This window comes from Oncorhynchus clarkii, chromosome 2 (genome assembly GCF_045791955.1).
Source record: "Oncorhynchus clarkii lewisi isolate Uvic-CL-2024 chromosome 2, UVic_Ocla_1.0, whole genome shotgun sequence".
NCBI lineage: Eukaryota > Metazoa > Chordata > Actinopteri > Salmoniformes > Salmonidae > Oncorhynchus > Oncorhynchus clarkii.
In genome coordinates, this window is record NC_092148.1 from 53,577,150 (window position 1) to 53,596,229 (window position 19,080).

Below are 19,080 nucleotides of genomic sequence, written 5' to 3' on the forward strand. Positions count from 1 at the left end.
TTTTCCACCTCAATCTCCTTCACCCTTACAGGGCACTCCAGGATCCCCCACCACAATTGCAACACTGTTGTCCTTCCACACACTGATCTTCATTATACTCTTGTCAGTCTGAAAACTTGAAAGAAGGCAAAATCCTTTACAGTTCTTACACTGCAGTGGTTTGGGAACAAAACCGAACACAGCGTATCTTACATAACCAAGCTTCACATGTGCAGGTAGATGCTGTTTATAAAAAGCAACAGGACTGACACTTATTTTTCTCCATTTGCCTTTCTGACTTCTTCTTTAAGGTTTTATGGCAGACTACACCTATTTGGTGTATTGCTGCCACCTACTGTACAGGGTATTGAAACAAAATATTCCATTGCTGGAAGGGAGGCACCATACCCGACATTACACAAAATGCAACATTTTTATTTAAAAAAAACATCCCACTCTTTCAGTCACAGTTCAAATCACATCCCTAAGCAGGCTCAAGTGCCTGTGAGGATGGCGCATTCATCGACAGGATTCCTTGAAATGCCTCTGTAAAATCCCCGAATGCCAAAAAACATTCACAACGATGCCTATTTTCACCCATTTCCCCTGTTTGTGCTGTGTAATTCATAACCAATGCAGTAAATGCTTCAAAGTCCACCTTCTTAACATGCAAAATGTCAGGATCCCTCTGTTGACAAGGAATATTCTCTGTTGTCTCTACTCTTACTACCAATGTTTCTTCAACTTCACTAATTTCTTCCACTCTTTTCACAGCCCCCCGGATAGGAGACATGCTGGACTGCCCTGATTCTTACCACCTCCGTCTCCTTCACCCTAACAGGACACTTCAGAAATTCGGGAGCATGTTCACCACCAAAATTGCAGCATTTAGGCTCAGCTGGCATACAATACCCCTCCCGTCAACATACACTTGACACATTACCAAATAATTTGCATTTATCACACTGCATAGGTTTGGGCATGAAGGCTCTCACAGGGGTATCTCATAAAACCAAAATACACGCGAGAAGGGAGCGACTCCATCACAAACAATAGAATTGATGGAGTGTGCTTCCCCACTCACCAACCAATTGATCAAATTCTTCACATGTATCCTTTGCTTTTATCTCTTCGGGTGGCACAAGTAACACCCTTGATAGGTGCCTTGCTTCAAAGAGACACATTCCAATCCTATATCTTCTTGAGGTGCAGAGCACACTCCTGTTCCATAGATACACAAAACAAAAGTATTGTTACTCTCATCGATGCCATCTCATCCAAAGCATCCACATTTTTTTTTATAGAGACTTCAAACGGACCTCCCAGGTAACAACATCGTCCCAAAACCCTTATTCCGATCAAAACATAATCAAAACTAGGCTTCGATTGACAAGACTTCACTACCACTTAACTTCTCGTATTTTCTTTTGCATTCACCACTGTAACCCAATTCTTCTCACGCTCATCTCCACTTGACACGCCATCTGAATCAAACATAACATCAGTTTCCAAAAAATATCTTACTTGCTAACTGGTTGTAGTTATACATGTGTGCTACCTATAACAATCAGCAATGCGGAAATGTCCGCGTTCCGACTAACATATGACCATATGAATGAGGTCTAGCACTTTTTTTAACGTTCTTGTAGTGACCAGCGCAGAGATTATTTTGAGGAGATGGAAAACTCAATTGGAATCGTATTAACGCCCATTGTGCAAGTTTCCCATGCGCCGTCAATGGGCTGCACGGCGCATTCTGAATGATTCGGGGACAAGGAGAGCTCCACAAGGAGTGAATTTGAGTCGTCTTTCCCCTGTAACTTAGTTGGCAGAGTATGGCGCTTGTAACGCAAGGGTAGTGGGTTCAATTCCTAAGGGGAAATTGTATGGACTCAATACTATGAGTCGCTCTTTACTAGAGCGTCTGCTAAATTATTCAAATGAAAATTGGGCGCTAGCTCAAAAAACCAACATTAGCATGCATTTTGTCAACATGAAGTAGAACATTACACATATTTACATAGATGTGAGATAATTAACTACTTCTCTGTAATATCATGTAGCTGTGGAATCATGGCATTACGTACTTTTAAGGAAAATAGGCAGGTTTCTCAATTTATGGTGCTTTCCAGACAACTGGGAGCTCTGAAAAATCCTGACGTCGGTGATCTTCAGCTCTAAAAGTCGAAGCTAAAGAAAGAGGCCAGTATGACCGTTCAAAACTATGTTTCTAGTCGGATCTAGTTTTTTCCAGAGTCTGAGATTTCAGAGTTCCCAGTTGTTTGGAACACGGCATAATACCTCTGACATTGAGAAGGTATTGCTTGGCTATTATCTTAGCAACTGTGTGACGCGGCATGACAACGTGAAAGCGATTGGTCAACACTGATGGGCGGTGCGTTATACGTTCCTCCATTCATTGCCCCTTAAGATTCCTACCTCCTTTCTTTAATATCACTGACCAGCATCATTAAAGTTGGGTCAAGAATATTTATAACTGACACAAGATAGTTCATCTGTGTTATTTACGGTGGGAGCAAATTAAGCATAGTGGACAGAACATGCACGGACGTGGGCAAGGCCAAGCGCGAGCTAGCGTGGTGTAGCATTCATTTTCACATTTCAGTTAGGGATCGCCTCATATGGGAAGTGCGTGTGTACATAAACTCAATTCGACCTTGCACTCGTAAACAAATATATTTGAATCTGCAAAAGTGGGTGGAAAATACTCAGTTGGGTCTCTACCAACCAAATATGATTAGTTTTTGAGTGGAAATGTGTCGCACAGCCTGCTGCTGACTTTTCACTCTGCCCCGTCCATAGCCCCCACGGTCTGCAGCTGGCTTTTCACTCCGCCCCATAGCCCCCAATGCAATGGACACTGCAATGGATTTAGGCTTGCCTACGAGACACAATCAATCGTTTTTTTCCCCCCAGTAAAGTGCTATATTTGTACCGTATAGTGAGTGCCCAGGCACCCAATTTTAAGCTGTATGACCAAAGTTCAAGTCCAGCAACAGTTGCTATGATCTAGCTTTATATTCAGGCACCTTTAAAAAAAAAAATTCTAATGACTCTAGTGAGTAGACTGGACCCCGGTTTATGGACACACAGTCTAATTATTTTTGCACCTGTACAGTGCAAATAGTTTGTGCAATACAACACAAATACAGTAATGCTTTGCTTAAACATTACAATTCAAAATGTCTTTCTTGAACAATAGCACCAAGTCATTTAACAATAAATATACAATTCAAATATATATCTATTTTTTATTTGACCATTATTTAACTCGGCAAGTCAGTTAAGAACAAATTCTTATTTTCAATGACGGCTTAGGAACAGCCTAATGATTTGTTATGTATTTGAAATTGTACAAATTCATTTACTTAAGCTCCAACCATTTCTCAATTTGCTCCACCTTATAATATTCTTCATCTTATATAAAGTAATAATTCTCTTTAGTTTAGATTTTTCCACAATGTAGTTATACTTAAAAAATATATATTCTGCATGTTTTAGCATGGACAATGCCATTAAGGGCTTCCACCATTTTAATGTAGTCAACTGGGTGGGGATTCCTATGAGTTGGTAACAATAAGCCAATGATGAAGAAAAAACACACGTTTTTTTTGTTTGTTGATGCCATATGGCCTCTGGTTCTATAGGAAATCACTATCACCATCTGCTGGTCAATGACTGAACTTGTACCCATTCTAAACGATGATTGATCTAATAATGTTATACTTTCTATAAAAATGTATTTCCTTGCATACCTCTAAAATTGTATGCCAGAACCTCCAACCAAAGACAATTTCTGGTATTGTATGGCACTTTGGCGTATGTTAACCTTAGGCACGATTCTGAAAAGGATCACTTCACTGTCAAGCCTATCACATGTAACTAACTGAGTTACACTCACATACCTCAAGTTAAGATATAGCGCTTAATGACCACAGGTAGGTACAAGGACTAGATAGGGGAATATGCTTCTCCCTATTTTATTCCTTCAGATCAGTGGTCACTAAAAAAGCCTTATCACTATACTTACCATGTACACACACTTTCTATGGAGGCTTTAAAAGTTTATTTGGCAAACTTAAACTGTCACCACTTTGTGACAAGTTCTCTTTGCAGACAGGGAAACACTTCAATGCAGGAAGCTATGAGACTCAACCATGAACCTGCAGTCCAACAACTCAAGAAATATGAGGTGCAGTAAAGGCACCTTTTCTCAATTACTGACTTTTGCAGTGTTGCAGACATGTGAGCAGGCATTTGTTCACAACACTGAACACCCCCAGAACTTGAGTTGCCCAATGTTGTAACGTGTATGGTACTCTATTATATTGCATATTTCCCCTTCACCTGTCCACTCTGTATATTATCGTAATCCTCATACTGTATTTTGTGTTTGCCCCAATACAAGTAAAAAGCATGAGCTGACGCACACCCAACATTTTTTGTAGAGGTGCTGCCTGCTGACTGATGGAGAGAACTGTATAAAAAGAAAGTCACACACACTATATATACTCCCAACAATTTAATGGGTAAACAACACAAACACATTGTTATTACCACCCTTTGTTGGAGTGTTTATATAAATCTTACACTACATCTTTATATCTTTAACAGGATGCAATTCGCTAGATGCTAGGGTGGCAGGTAGCCTAGTGGGTAAGAGCGTTGGGTCAGTTCACTGTTTTGAATACATGAGCCGATTAGCTGAAAAATCTGTCGATGTACCCTTGAGCGAAGCACTAAACCTGAATTCCTCTTCTAAGTTGCTCTGGATAAGACTGTTTACTAAAATGTAAATACAATTCTTGTCATCAACAGTAGCCTTAGTTAATTACCGACATAGTACTGCAGCTCAACTATTATACTCCTGAGCAAACATTCCATAACTGCAGGTGGCAGTATATCTTCAACCTTGGCTTCATATCTGTTCAAATAACACACTCCAGGTGGCAGTCTACAGCTTTTCAGTTTGTTTGCCAACTCATAGAAGTAGTAGAAGAAGAAAATGGACTACTTGAAAATGGCGATGGCCTCACCATTACAGACGCCATTAAGGCACAGATATAATGTTGCAATCTCCATATAACTCTGTGGACTCTGCCTCTGCTCCTCATCTCCTCCCCTTGAGTTTGTTAATTCATTAACATGTGAAAATGAAAATGAACAACACTACCAACCTCACACTTGTGTTTTCTCTAAGGAATGGAAAAAGGGATGGAGGGATGGATGCATTTCATAGAAATAAAAAAAAAGACTATTTGGAGCATATTGGAAGATAAGTCCTGTCATCATAGCCCTTATATACTGTGAGAATAACCTTACTAATGTGTTTTGATGTGCCTTTCTTGTGTTTGATTGGTTATACTGATCAGTGCTTATTATATGAAAACATGTAAAACATGTTTTACTGCACTTATGTTAATAGGCATTCCCTATTTTGCGCTTGCGGTAGAGCTCATGGGTAATGTCTTTCCTGGGTTTCTGGTTGTGAAAGAAGACTGTAAACTGGTTTCCATCCAATCTTTTTAGGCAAGTAAAGTACTGCATGTCGGATAAAAAATGTCACAACAGACCTAATGGAAACAGCAAATTTGTTGATAAACTTTCCAAATTTCGACAAAACAAATTTTCGCTAGACAAGGTTTATTTTTCTGTGTTGATAAAATTAAGTGTGTTAGAAATGGCAGAATAAACGTTAATGTGTAAATATTGCTATAATAACCATCATATTGAAGTAGACTTGGGAGTCACGCAATGATATGTTGTGCTGAAATTCGTTTTTATTCATGTAGGCTACACTACCTAGGTATCTATCCAATTGGCAACAAAAGTTTCAGGCAAATATAAATAAAAAAAAATTGACATAAAAACAATATGTGCATTTTTTCACACCAGACATGTGTTTCCATAAAATTGACTTGTTGTGGATAAAGGGCTGTGCGTGATGATGTAATCAATCAATCAAATGTATTATAAAGCCCTTTTTACAACAGCAGATGTCCCAAAGTCCTTAAACCCAGCCTAAAACCCCACAGAGCAAGAAATGCACATATAGAGGCACGGTGGCTAGGGGAAATCCCATAGAAAAGCAGGAACCTAGGAAGAAACCTAGAGAGGAACCAGGCTCTGAGGGGTGGCCAGTCCTCTTCTGGCTGTGCAAGTGGAGATAAGAGTACATGGCCATTAAGGCTTTTCATAGCCGAGCATTCAGAGGTCGAGACAGAGAGAGAGAGGGTCGAAACAGCAGGTCCGGGATAAGGTAGCATGTCCGGTGAACTGGTCAGGGATCCAGGGTATACTACAGTCATGCCCGCAAAAAAATACTACAGTGAATACTACAGTAAAGTCCGTAAAAGCACTACTATATTTATATAGTATATAAATATAGTAATACTACAGTATTTAGACCATAGTATACTATAGTATTTTTTAATGTGGGTTAGCTTTGAAATTTTTTTGTGTTATTCTTGACACATTTCTAAATGCATTGTATCCACACTTGTGGTTGTACTATTGTCACGTTCTGACCTATTTCCTTTGTTTTGTATTTATTTAGTATGGTCAGGGCGTGAGTTGGGTGGGCAGTCTATGTTTGTTTTTCTATGTTTTGGGGCATTTCTATGTTTCGGCCTAGTATGGTTCTCAATCAGAGGCAGGTGTCATTAGTTGTCTCTGAGAATCATACTTAGGTAGCCTGGGTTGCACTGTTTGTTTGTGGGTGATTGTCTATGTTGATGGCTTGTTTCAGCACAGGTCTCATTTTGTAGCTTCACGGTCGAATTTGGTTTATTGTTTTTGTTACTCGTTTGTATAGTGTTCAGTCTTTCTTTATTAAAGATTTACCATGGACACTTACCACGCCGCATATTGGTCCTCTGATCCTTCTCGCCTCTCCTCTTCAGAAGAAGAGGAGGACGACCGTGACAACTATGTTTTTAAATAGTCAAATAAAATCAATCAAGGGATGCTAAAGTGTGGAATATAGTATACTACAAAATTCTATAGTAAGCACTACACAATCGAGTTGGAACCTCAGAGGAAATCTCCTGCATGAGCTCCCGAAGGACAGCACGTTCAAATCAAACCAGCATCGACAAAGCTAGCAGCTAGCAGATCGAGGGATACAAAAGTGTGTAGTGTAGTACTCTACAGTATAGTACAACATTCTATAGTAAGCTCGGCTTACATGATCGAGGGGGATACTACAGTGTGTAGTATAGTATACTACAAAATATTATAGAAAGCACTACACAATGGAGGGATACTACAGTGTGTGGTATAGTATACTACAAAATTCAAAAGTAAGTACTACACATGATCAGAGGAATACAGTGTGTAGTATATTATTCTACAGTATACAAAGTCTATAGTAAGCACTACACGATCGAGGGATACTACACTGGAGTATAGGATTCTACAGTATACTACAGTTTACTACAGAATTCTATACTAAGTACTATATTCTATAGTAAATTGTAGTATTTTTTTTTACGTGGGTACCCCTGACATAGGCTGAATAAATCTATTACTTATAAGACATTTTATCAAAGGGTGATTTAGGCAATAGCCATGCTGCTTATTCTAAAATACTGTCACCATTTTCATTAGTCTTGTAATATTGCATTACGTGGGATTGATTTTGACTTTAGTGTAGATATAATCTGCATGTGCACAAATTGATACAATTAAACCAGTTCTCTGTTATAAGTAAATTGTAAACTGTAAATTCTCCTTCAAATCCCTGGGTGAATAATAACTTGTTTGCTGTCCTAAAAATAACTAACACATGATGGTGACTGCTTATACCTCCTGAATCTGGGTCAGACTGAATCTGTGTCTGAAATGGCACCCTATTCCCTATATAGTGCAATACTTTTGACCAGGGCCCATAGGGCTCTAGTCAAAAGTAGTGCACTATATAGTGAATAGGGTGCCATTTCAGACAGATCCTGACACACCCTTCTGATGTATGTAAACAGCTGCTTGATAGAGTGGAGTGTCATGTAGAATATAGGCCTGTCCCATTCCACCATGGTGACCACATTTTGACATCATAGGCTGCAGCATGTGAGGACCTTTACACACACTGAGCATCATGGGTTTGTGTCATAACTTAATTATTACGGTTAAAGTGTTTCTGCGAGCCATTGTGTAAACAGCAATTAGCCTTGGGGTCGTTTTTGAATTACGGTGACATTTGTGCCCCTCAACTTTGCAACCATGAAAACACTTAAAATGACGAATAGCTATTCTTCATACATGTTTTTGTTTATATTGAACTGTTAATTAATGTAAAACATAATGCAAGTCCTCTATACTGTAAAACGTGATTCAAGTAAAGCTCATTTGCTTGTCCCAGTAGCGATGAGTAGAGTTGGACATATTCTTGGGATTTAGAGATACTGTATCGAGGTATTATTTGGAATGATAGAAAGTATACCAAAGTATTCAATATATTATATATATCAAATTCCATGCCCAAATGCCTTAAAGAATGACTCATGGTGTCACAAAATAATTGCGTTTTGTATTTTGAGCATTGATTGTTATAGACTGCTAATGTGTACTGGCACACACAGTAAGTCATGTTTTTTGGGGGCCCTACACTTGTTAGCAAGCAGTAAGAAAGTGAAACAGACAGACACTTACAGAAAGATCCTAATGATCACAGAACGTTCCATCAGTCTTCATCATACACTAGGGAAAGAGAAAAGGATCTCCAGCACATTTGTTTTGATGACGTGTTTTCACGATGACGAGTCTCGGTGAAAAAGCTGGATGAATGTGATATCAACTTGCCCTGGCTGATGGAGCATGGCGCTCATAATTGTGACGCACGGCTCTAATGTCACTCCAATGTCACACCTCACCCTCAGACGTACACAGCCACTTCAGCCACATGGCTCTCATGGAACTCATGTTGCGGAATATCCTGACATTGCTCAAATGTGGCTGATGGACACAAATACATCCCCCTTTTTAACCTGTAGATGAGAATTTAAGATATTAAGGAAAATATTATTTGCCATGTTAGCGAAACATTCCCCTTATTTCTCTTTGCACAGATAGAAGAGGCTCTCTGTGTGTCTGCCCTTTTAAGAATGTAATTGTGTCTCTCTGTGGCTAAAAATGTCCACATGTTCTTTTGCACAGCTAAAGGGTGTGATAATCCTCACACAGGAAGCCCCCGAAAGCCCCTGACAAGCAGTTGCAGCTGTACAACCCCGATCACAGCCAACAGCTAAAGTTCAAACACGCCCCATGGCGCTAGCTATCAAGTTATTCGAATTGAGCACAAGCTTATGGTATTGACCACCTATTTAAACATATTGGTGTTTGCTGGGAGAGTCTTTGGTGTCTGGTGAAGTTAGCTACATAAATCATAAGGTGAATAACTGCACTTGGTTTGACAGAGACATTACATTTTGAACAGTGTGTGAAGAGAGACCTGCTTGTCCAGATTGGCAGTTGCACTGTGACGCTATAGGGAGTATACAGTACGCGAACTAGGCTGCGTCTTATGTTCTGTCATCCCCACTCTATTTGGCAAAAGAAAATCTGTGCCTTGGAAAACAGCCTTTCACACTTCCTCAAAGCACGAGTCAGATAGAGACAAAGAGATTGAATTCAGTTACATTCAGTTCGGTCTATATTGTATATTAAGAAAACCATTTCAACACACCAGAAAGACCAATATAGACAGCATTGTCTTGACATGAGAACAGATTCAAACTGTCTCAAGCTGATATGCGGTAAGAAGTGGACCATGGTTTTCACACTTTCTGTTTTCCTAATCAACCATACATCAACATTGACCCATGATTGTGTTGTAATCTTACTATTAGGGATATACCCCTTGCATAACTTCTGCCATGTTTATTTACCAAGAGAACGAAGCAGAAGACAAATATCTGTTGTTTGCTCTAACTCTGACAATAAAGTTGTCCATGAGCCCTATACATGAGCCCTGTACAGAGCCCTATACAGTATCTAACGAATCTAACAGTAATGCATAAGAGTACAGGAAACAGATGTGTCATCACAAAGCCCTAACAAGCCTGGATGGGAGCGAATTGAAATCGAATACGTCTGCTAAAATTACAACCACACTCACTACTGCTTGACAAGCTCCAGTGGTGCCATGTAGAGTTCACCTCCTAAAGGTCAGTGGTGTGATGGATGGAGTCCAACAGTAAGAATAAGGCATGAGATGTCGTCATCACAGAAACGGACGGTGGGCCGGTCCATCTTTTTGTAAAATAAATAAATAAAATGGCCCTGTTAAGAAATGTTTATTATGATTTTGGTGCAGAATGATCATCATTTGACTAATGGGCTGCTGTCCCATTTCACGTCCACCGACCCAAAATAGTTTAGTGAACTGGCCCATTTGACTCCAGTGTGTCAGAAATGCTTGGGACGATTTATGGTCCCAGTCCGCCCCTGCTTCATCACAAAAGTCCTGCATGCAAGTATACTTCACATTGTGGGAAATGTCTACATGTTTTTTTAAATGTGTCCCAAGGGTACTGTAAATACACATGTGGTCAATTATATTATTTGTTGAAAGATTGCAGCAAATTAACGTTTTTTTCTTCTACCGCTGTTATCAGAAAAGAGATTCATAGATATAATAGTTTTTTTTAAGCCTATTTATTTATTAAATAACAAAGTAATAACATACTGTAAATTGATATTATGAATCTGGAGGCATCTGGTACAAAATAAATCTAATTTAGACTGTTTTAAAATCAGTTTAATTTACACCAAATACAGTAATGCAATAAAAGTTGTTATAATCAATAATCCATCTATAAGCAATGGTCCACAGCTTTGTAACTGGTGTGTTGTTTGAACGTAAGGTTTTGAACTAATGTGTTCAAATAAACAATACATGCTGTCAAGATGCATCAATAGTATGGCCAATGTGTAGAAAAGGCACATAACATTCTATTAGAAAAATAATATTATGGTGTGCTCCATTGAACTGAAAAAGGGTCTGCCTTGAACTAGGTGACACTCATAAGAGTATAGCTAATTAAAGGATAATATCCTCGCCTGTTAATATCATTTTAATAAGAATGTTCTAAAATATATATATATATATATATATATATATATATATATATATATATATATATATACATATACAGTATTTCTTGATGGAATTTGGATAGAACAATGTATATACGTACTTTACCGTACATTTACATTACTCTTTGCAGTATGCTACACACCAATCGTTTTACACTTTTGGCATTAGCGAGTTCATGTATTCTCAGATGAGGCATAATGAAAAATAATTCAACTTAATTGTGGAGCACTTTATAAACACTGACATATATTTTCACGGGTCTCGACCTATTCTATTATTTCCTTTCGGCGGTTTCTCCCCCTGACAAACCAGCCAGATCACAGATAACAAATAAAGACTGAAACAGGCCAGAAAGTCATAATGGTAAGCAGCAAAAAAAAACACCACAAACAGGACGGTGTATAACAGTGCTTTTGAGAGATTATGCCAAGAAAATGTTTCTCTCCACCACATGACATTGCTCCTGGTGCTATCCTGCCCTCCCTCCACAACGGGCACTGCACTTGTAGATTGATGCTCCACAGACACTGTGTCTGGCTGATCTTCCTGGTTGCTTGCCTCATCCACAGACTCACTGATGGACGGCATGGACAGCCTGCTGCCTCTTCTACTTATCGAGGGCCGTTTCCCAAGACTCAGGTCCTTGTTTCGCTGCTTCTGTGCAGCCCTCAGACTGTGCATGTACAGCTCCATCTCATCATCTGACGGGGACTCTGTGGACGCGTTGTCCGCCTCAGCCCCACCTTCACCCTCTTTCTCAAGGGCAGGTTCATCTGTTTGAATGTACGATTCCCCGTCTCCTTTGATGGAATCCATTTCCTCTCCTCCAAGATGATTGGTGTCCGGCGTTACGTCATTGTAGCACAGATTTGACACTTCATCCGTCTTTAATGTATTTTCTTCTGGGCCTGATTTTTCTGCAACATTTACATTTGTGCTCTCACCCCCCTTACAAGTATTGCCCATTTGCTTGCTTAACTCATCCACCAATTCATTTTGATCATCTTGTAATTCTACATCTACTTTGTCTTTCTCTGCTTCCTCCTCCTTCTCTTCCTCTACAATCTCCTCTTCCTCCCACTCTATCCATTTCACACCCCCCTCCTCTAATTCCTCCAGTTCTTCTTCAACAACAATCTCGTCCTCCATTTCTTTCTCTATTTCCTCCTCTCCTTTCACCAGCTCTTCCTCCACCCTTCCTTGTACCTTTTCCCATAACATCATTTCTTCTTTGTCCTTATCCACCTCTTCTACTGCCAACTCCTCCTTGGTCACCTCCTTCCCCACTTCCTCCTCTGTTGCCTCCACCTCCCCTACCTCCTCCAACTCCCTTTCCCCAGCCATCATCTCCACTTCTACTTTCTCTTCTTCCCATTTGCCCTCTTCCACATATTCCCCCATCATCTCCTCCTCTTCCTCTTCCACAGTCCCCTCCCAGTCTTTTTCTATTATATTGTTCATCAGCAATGGTTGTCCATCACTTGGACCTTTCTCGTTCTCTGTAGGAACTAAATCCTCCTTATTTTTCACAATGACCAGGTCATCTTCCTTATGAATATCTTCTTCTTTGGACATTGGGACCTTGTCAGTGTCTTCATCATAATCATCCCTCACATAGTTTGTCATCTCGCCTTCTTCCTCACTATAAACCTTACTGTCAATAGAATGCCTGTTTTCTTCATCACCAAAGGTGTTTGACTCTTCAACTGATGGTTCACCCTTCACTTGATCCGTTTGTTTTCTCATCAACTTCTCCAATGATGTCCATCCCTTAATGACAATGGGATCCTCATTTAACATTGTCCCACTGGTTTCTTCCTCCAGTGTGTCTGTACAGGTCACAGCTACGCTTTTGTGCTCAGTGGGGATCTTTTCCTCCACCTTTGTTGTTGAAGTGAAAACCTTTAGGTCAGCATACACAGGCTCTAGCATGGCTATATATGTGCCTACTAATTCTGTGAATGTGCCTGTTGACCATTCGTCAGTGTTGGCTGGGGAAGGGTTCTCCATTTCCTCTGACTCATCAGGTCTCTCATATCCACCACTGTACCCCTGCATATTCATTTCAGCAGAGACATGTTTAGACCCCATTTCAGTTTGTGACTGTAAGAGACTGCCTTGTGTTGTGTCTATCAATGTTTGTGTTTGGGAAAGTGTTGTGTCTGGAGGAGTTTGTGAAAGTGTTGTGTTTGTTAATGGGGTTTGTGTCTGGATAAACTCGCTGTCCTGGTGGATCTGGGACTGGGGAGGCAGAATGTTCTCTTCAGGCCCCTGGAGGCCTGATTCCTCTTTGGGGATTTGTGCCCTGAGAGCAGCAGCAGTGTACAGGGCAGTGTGAGCCCTGGGAAAACCTCCTGCCTTTTCTGACAGAGGTTCAAGTTCAGACTCTTTTTCTGCACTTAATCCAGAGATGAACTGTCCTTGGTTTGATTCAAGATATTGCTGTTGATCTACAGGCTTTTCTTCAGGTGTCCCGTGGGTATCAGCTGAAACACAGGAGTGAGTTTCTACGTAACTCTGGACTGTACAGGCTGTTGAATCCCTTCCATGCAATGTCCCCCTTGTTCGATTCCCAATATCGGTTGAGCTCTGGCTCTCGCTCACCGCTCTACCAAATACCTGACAGTATAGTGGGGCCACAACATTTCCAAACGTAAAGCTATTGGTCTGGCTGCCTGGGACTGAGCCTGCTGTGCTGTTCTCCAACCTCACAGTGTTATCTGAACGTGTTCCTTCTGTGCTGATGGCAGATCCACCCTTCTCAGATTCCATCTGCATCAGAGCACTTCCTTCCACTTTAGAAACAGACGTATGACCATTTTGGCACAGAGCAGCGGGTTGATCAGTTAAATCTGACTTGTTGCTGGGGATCGGTGAGGCATGTTCCTCTCCCAGCTCGGATGGGGCTGAGCTGACCATTGAGTCTATGTTCTCAGGTTTCACTGACTCCTCACAAGACGTGCTGTCCCTGAGGCCAGGAGACAATTTGTTGCACGTAGCTGGAGAATCTGAAGTCGCCTGCAGCCCAAACTTTTTCCTGTGCTGTGGTGCCAGTGGTTGTACCACAGGCCCATTTGAAGGTGTTTCCTGTGGGAATGTGCTTTCCTGTGGGATCTGTGATGGTTCCACTGCTCCCTTCTCTTTCTCTTGGGTCTCATCCTCTCTCTGAATGAAGTAGTCCTGCACCTTCACCAATCGTGCTGCCTTTCGTCGGTTTCTCCGGCTGGAGTTTTGGCTGCTCTCAATCTGTCAAACAGCAAGAAGGATAGATTCAATTTAGCTTTCTCACACAATGCCTCCTCAATTGTTAGGCTAGTTTGGGGATGATGACATTTAGATTGGCACATTCAGATTAAATATTGCTCATGACCAAGCCAAAATATATTTTTAGACATTTAATTTTGGCACCCCAAACCAAATCTCACATGAGCACTGGCCTCTGGCCAGTAACATTTGAATGTTTGAGATTGTAATGTAGCCATTGCAATGTGTTGCTTAGTCACTCATGGAATATATATAAATACTTGGCATTTGACTCAAGTGTCATAAATATGCAACTAGTACAGTATGTTAAAGTAGTGACTACTAGGGCTCGGACATCAGTGATCACATGACATATTGAGAAAGAGCAACAGGGTTCACTGTCTCCTGTTTCTGAGGTCACCTCAAGCTGTTTAAAGATGACCTATAAAGAAATCACTCCTCCATTTCCTGGCTGCTGAAATTCTAACAGTCCACTTAATTTCAATTTATGTGACAAAATAAGCAAGTTTAGTGTAGAGAATCATTGTACCATATAAACTGCTGTGAAATATATTTTCCATAACCAAAAACATTGCATTTTCAGCTGGTATACAAAACCGAAAGCAAAAGACGCAAAAACGAAACTTAGAGCACATAGAACAGGTCTACCGCTTCTTATACTTGCTTTCAATGAGCATGACAGAAATACAGTGCCTTGCGAAAGTATTCGGCCCCCTTGAACTTTGCGACCTTTTGCCACATTTCAGGCTTCAAACATAAAGATATAAAACTGTATTTTTTTGTGAAGAATCAACAACAAGTGGGACACAATCATGAAGTGGAACGACATTTATTGGACATTTCAAACTTTTTTAACAAATCAAAAACTGAAAAATTGGGCGTGCAAAATTATTCAGCCCCTTTACTTTCAGTGCAGCAAACTCTCTCCAGAAGTTCAGTCAGGATCTCTGAATGTTGACCTAAATGACTAATGATGATAAATACAATCCATCTGTGTGTAATCAAGTCTCCGTATAAATGCACCTGCACTGTGATAGTCTCAGAGGTCCGTTAAAAGCGCAGAGAGCATCATGAAGAACAAGGAACACACCAGGCAGGTCCGAGATACTGTTGTGAAGAAGTTTAAAGCCGGATTTGGATACAAAAAGATTTCCCAAGCTTTAAACATCCCAAGGAGCACTGTGCAAGCGATAATATTGAAATTGAAGGAGTATCAGACCACTGCAAATCTACCAAGACCTGGCCGTCCCTCTAAACTTTCAGCTCATACAAGGAGAAGACTGATCAGAGATGCAGCCAAGAGGCCCATGATCACTCTGGATGAACTGCAGAGATCTACAGCTGAGGTGGGAGACTCTGTCCATAGGACAACAATCAGTCGTATATTGCACAAATCTGGCCTTTATGGAAGAGTGGCAAGAAGAAAGCCATTTCTTAAAGATATCCATAAAAAGTGTTGTTTAAAGTTTGCCACAAGCCACCTGGGAGACACACCAAACATGTGGAAGAAGGTGCTCTGGTCAGATGAAACCAAAATTGAACTTTTTGGCAACAATGCAAAACGTTATGTTTTGCGTAAAAGCAACACAGCTCATCACCCTGAACACACCATCCCCACTGTCAAACATGGTGGTGGCAGCATCATTGTTTGGGCCTGCTTTTCTTCAGCAGGGACAGGGAAGATGGTTAAAATTGATGGGAAGATGGATGGAGCCAAATACAGGACCATTCTGGAAGAAACCCTGATGGAGTCTGCAAAAGACCTGAGACTGGGACGGAGATTTGTCTTCCAACAAGACAATGATCCAAAACATAAAGCAAAATCTACAATGGAATGGTTCAAAAATAAACATATCCAGGTGTTAGAATGGCCAAGTCAAAGTCCAGACCTGAATCCAATCGAGAATCTGTGGAAAGAACTGAAAACTGCTGTTCACAAATGCTCTCCATCCAACCTCACTGAGCTCGAGCTGTTTTGCAAGGAGGAATGGGAAAAAATGTCAGTCTCTCGATGTGCAAAACTGATAGAGACATACCCCAAGCGACTTACAGCTGTAATCGCAGCAAAAGGTGGCGCTACAAAGTATTAACTTAAGGGGGCTGAATAATTGTGCACGCCCAATTTTTCAGTTTTTGATTTGTTAAAAAAGTTTGAAATATCCAATAAATGTCGTTCCACTTCATGATTGTGTCCCACTTGTTGTTGATTCTTCACAAAAAAATACAGTTTTATATCTTTATGTTTGAAGCCTGAAATGTGGCAAAAGGTCGCAAAGTTCAAGGGGGCCGAATAATTTCGCAAGGCACTGTATAACGCACTATGTGAATTTAGTGGGTCGCTCAAAAAGTTATATATTGCAGCTTTAAGCCTAACCCTTGCATTTTACCATGCCATTTACTGTAGATTACATAGAAACGCAATTAAACCTTGCATTAATCATCATTGAAGGCCGCAATAACAAGTAAGGCTCATTTGAAAATCGTACACAAAAGATACGTCAAGCTATGTATCACAAAAGCGTATGTTGTAAGAAAACCATGGATACAAGACTCATCTGTAAAAGTTCTGAAATCCAAATGCTGCAGGTGATACTCACCAGTAATTTCTGATGATCATCTTCGAGTGCTCCTGACTGAGACTCAGAGATGTTCACACTAGTCATCTCTCCTCCACGTTTGTTTACATCTAGAGAGGAAAAAAATCATAATTTACATTAGTTAATGATTTAATGTAATTGATTTAATGTCATTGATTTTAGTGTATGGCCGAGTCATTTCACTTTTTAATGATTTAGTACAATGAATGATTACCTGACGATTCATCACTGATTGATGACCAGTTTTCGTCACAGGGAAATTCATGACTGTAAATAAATTAAACGAAAGCTCAGGAAAAAAGACCCAACAACAATTGCCCAACATTTACTGTAAAATCATAATTTCATAATAAACTGCAAGTTGGCTTATTTATCAGGAAGCAAATATATCTAGATATATGTCAAACGGTGTATTTTGAGGCGAGGCATTATCAACGTGAAAGCATCAAAGCTTTCACATGATTGGACCACTAGACTGGACCACACATTTTCAGAAACATACTGCTGTAGCGTTCAATCATTCCATCAATCTACACACACTCAAAACAAGCCTGTTTTGATTAATCTGATCATCCTCACATGTTGGCTTTCAGGATGCTTTTCCTACGCCTGTTTTCGTATTTTTGTGCTTTATCTTTCAGCTCTTTGACTTTCTGGTGACAAAACATCACATAGTTCCGGTCACTATTGTTGGCCCAGAAAGTCCCAACAGGGGTCTCATACCGGAGACAGAAGTCCACTCTGGCCCCCTTTTCCCCAAAGGGGGGCACCAGGGTGAGCTTGAAGGAGAAGCAGTCAGTGTCTCCATTGCTGGACCCTGGTATGAACTCTGCCAGCAGGTCAAAGTGCGTGACCCAGGCATCCAGAGAGGTGCGGATGTACACCATCTTATCAAATGAGACATTGAGGACACGGACCACGCCCCTCAGTATCGTAGTCCCGCGGAGTAACTCAATGCTCTCCAGCTCTAGCTTCTGATCCTGAACCCTCAGGACCATGGCTTCTTGGGACGGTGGAGGAGTGTATAAGGAGGACAAGTAGTATTCCTCTACCTCTTTCTCTCCCTCAAAGGCGTCGAAATTCAGCGGGATGGTTATGTCCCACGAGTCAAACTCTTTCACGTTCACCAGGTTTTGGCCGAGGGCGTCCGCAAAGGACACCCTCCTGGAGCTTGACGGCGTCAGCTCGAGCTCACAGTCCTTTAAGTCACTGGAGCTCCTTCTCCGTGGAAGAGGGGAGGACCTGGGCCTGATGCCACCGATCACCTCCGCATCAATCGCCTCGTTCCCGTCCCAGGTGATGAGCCCTGGGACACCCAAGAGGCTGCTGACCCCAGTGGGTCTTGGTTCAGCCGCAGCAGACTCCATTGGGCTGTCTAGTGACAGAGTGAAGGGGAATCGCAGAGCCAAGTTCTCTGCTTCTTTCTCTCTGGCAACTGACATTCAACATGTTGTGACTAAACAGATGGAGTCGAGTTACAGATGACATTGTAGCGAGGGCCAGCACTATAAATAGGTCAGAAGGGACTTCAACTATGCAGTGTGGGCTCAGGAGAACACTGAGAAAATAATATCAATGGCTGTTCTTTGAGACACTGCTTCACAACAATGATATAAATAGTCAAACATTTGAGATATAGGCTGATCTTAACTAACGTTATTTAATTCAAACTAATCTCGGCACCCAGAACCAGACATCGGGTGTGCACTGTTAAGTCTGTCACCAAAACAAACATTTCTAGGATAGTTTGTTGTCTCCTATGAGTAATGTTATGTTAGTCAACTTCTCCTAATATGGGTCAAAGGGTTAATCATGTCATAAATACTGGATAAAACACGTTTTGTTATAAAGGTGAAACTCCTTGTATAGACACTTCAGGTTAACTGCCGACACGTCCCAAATTGTTTAAAATATTAGAAGCCTTTTTTTCTCTCAGAATGACAAACCCTGTATTACGTGGAACATTACATCATTTGCTGAATCAAAAATGACAAGTGTTAACCCCCTTGTGCAACTCAAAATGGCAAACAATGACCACATAGCTCCAGTCTTATCTCAGTGAGAGTTAGCTAGCTGCGTCTTGTAACAACTCACAATCTACAGTTTCCGATTTGATGAATGATG

General features: G+C 40.8%; 1 protein-coding gene across 1 annotated transcript; it reads right to left on the reverse strand.

Moving 5' to 3' along the window:
• Positions 1-11,139: 11,139 nt before the first annotated feature.
• Positions 11,140-18,387, reverse strand: LOC139369703 (protein phosphatase 1, regulatory subunit 3Ab). The gene is made up of 4 exons (XM_071108967.1): positions 17,536-18,387; positions 17,171-17,223; positions 16,957-17,045; positions 11,140-14,341 (listed from the first exon to the last, which is right to left on the reverse strand). The coding sequence occupies exons 1-4, from the start codon at positions 18,321-18,323 to the stop codon at positions 11,348-11,350; spliced, it is 3,924 nt and encodes a 1,307-aa protein (XP_070965068.1). The 5' UTR covers positions 18,324-18,387; the 3' UTR covers positions 11,140-11,347.
• Between the last annotated feature and the right edge of the window lie 693 nt (positions 18,388-19,080).

Bases quoted from the DNA above. Each gene is read 5' to 3' on its own strand.
- LOC139369703 (XM_071108967.1), bottom strand. From the start codon at position 18,323: ATGGAGTCTGCTGCGGCTGAACCAAGACCCACTGGGGTCAGCAGCCTC. The intron at 17,224-17,535 runs GTGAGGATGATC...ATTTATTTACAG, and splicing joins AGCATCCTGAAAGCCAACAT to TCATGAATTTCCCTGTGACG. The intron at 17,046-17,170 runs GTAATCATTCAT...TTTCCTCTCTAG, and splicing joins AATCAGTGATGAATCGTCAG to ATGTAAACAAACGTGGAGGA.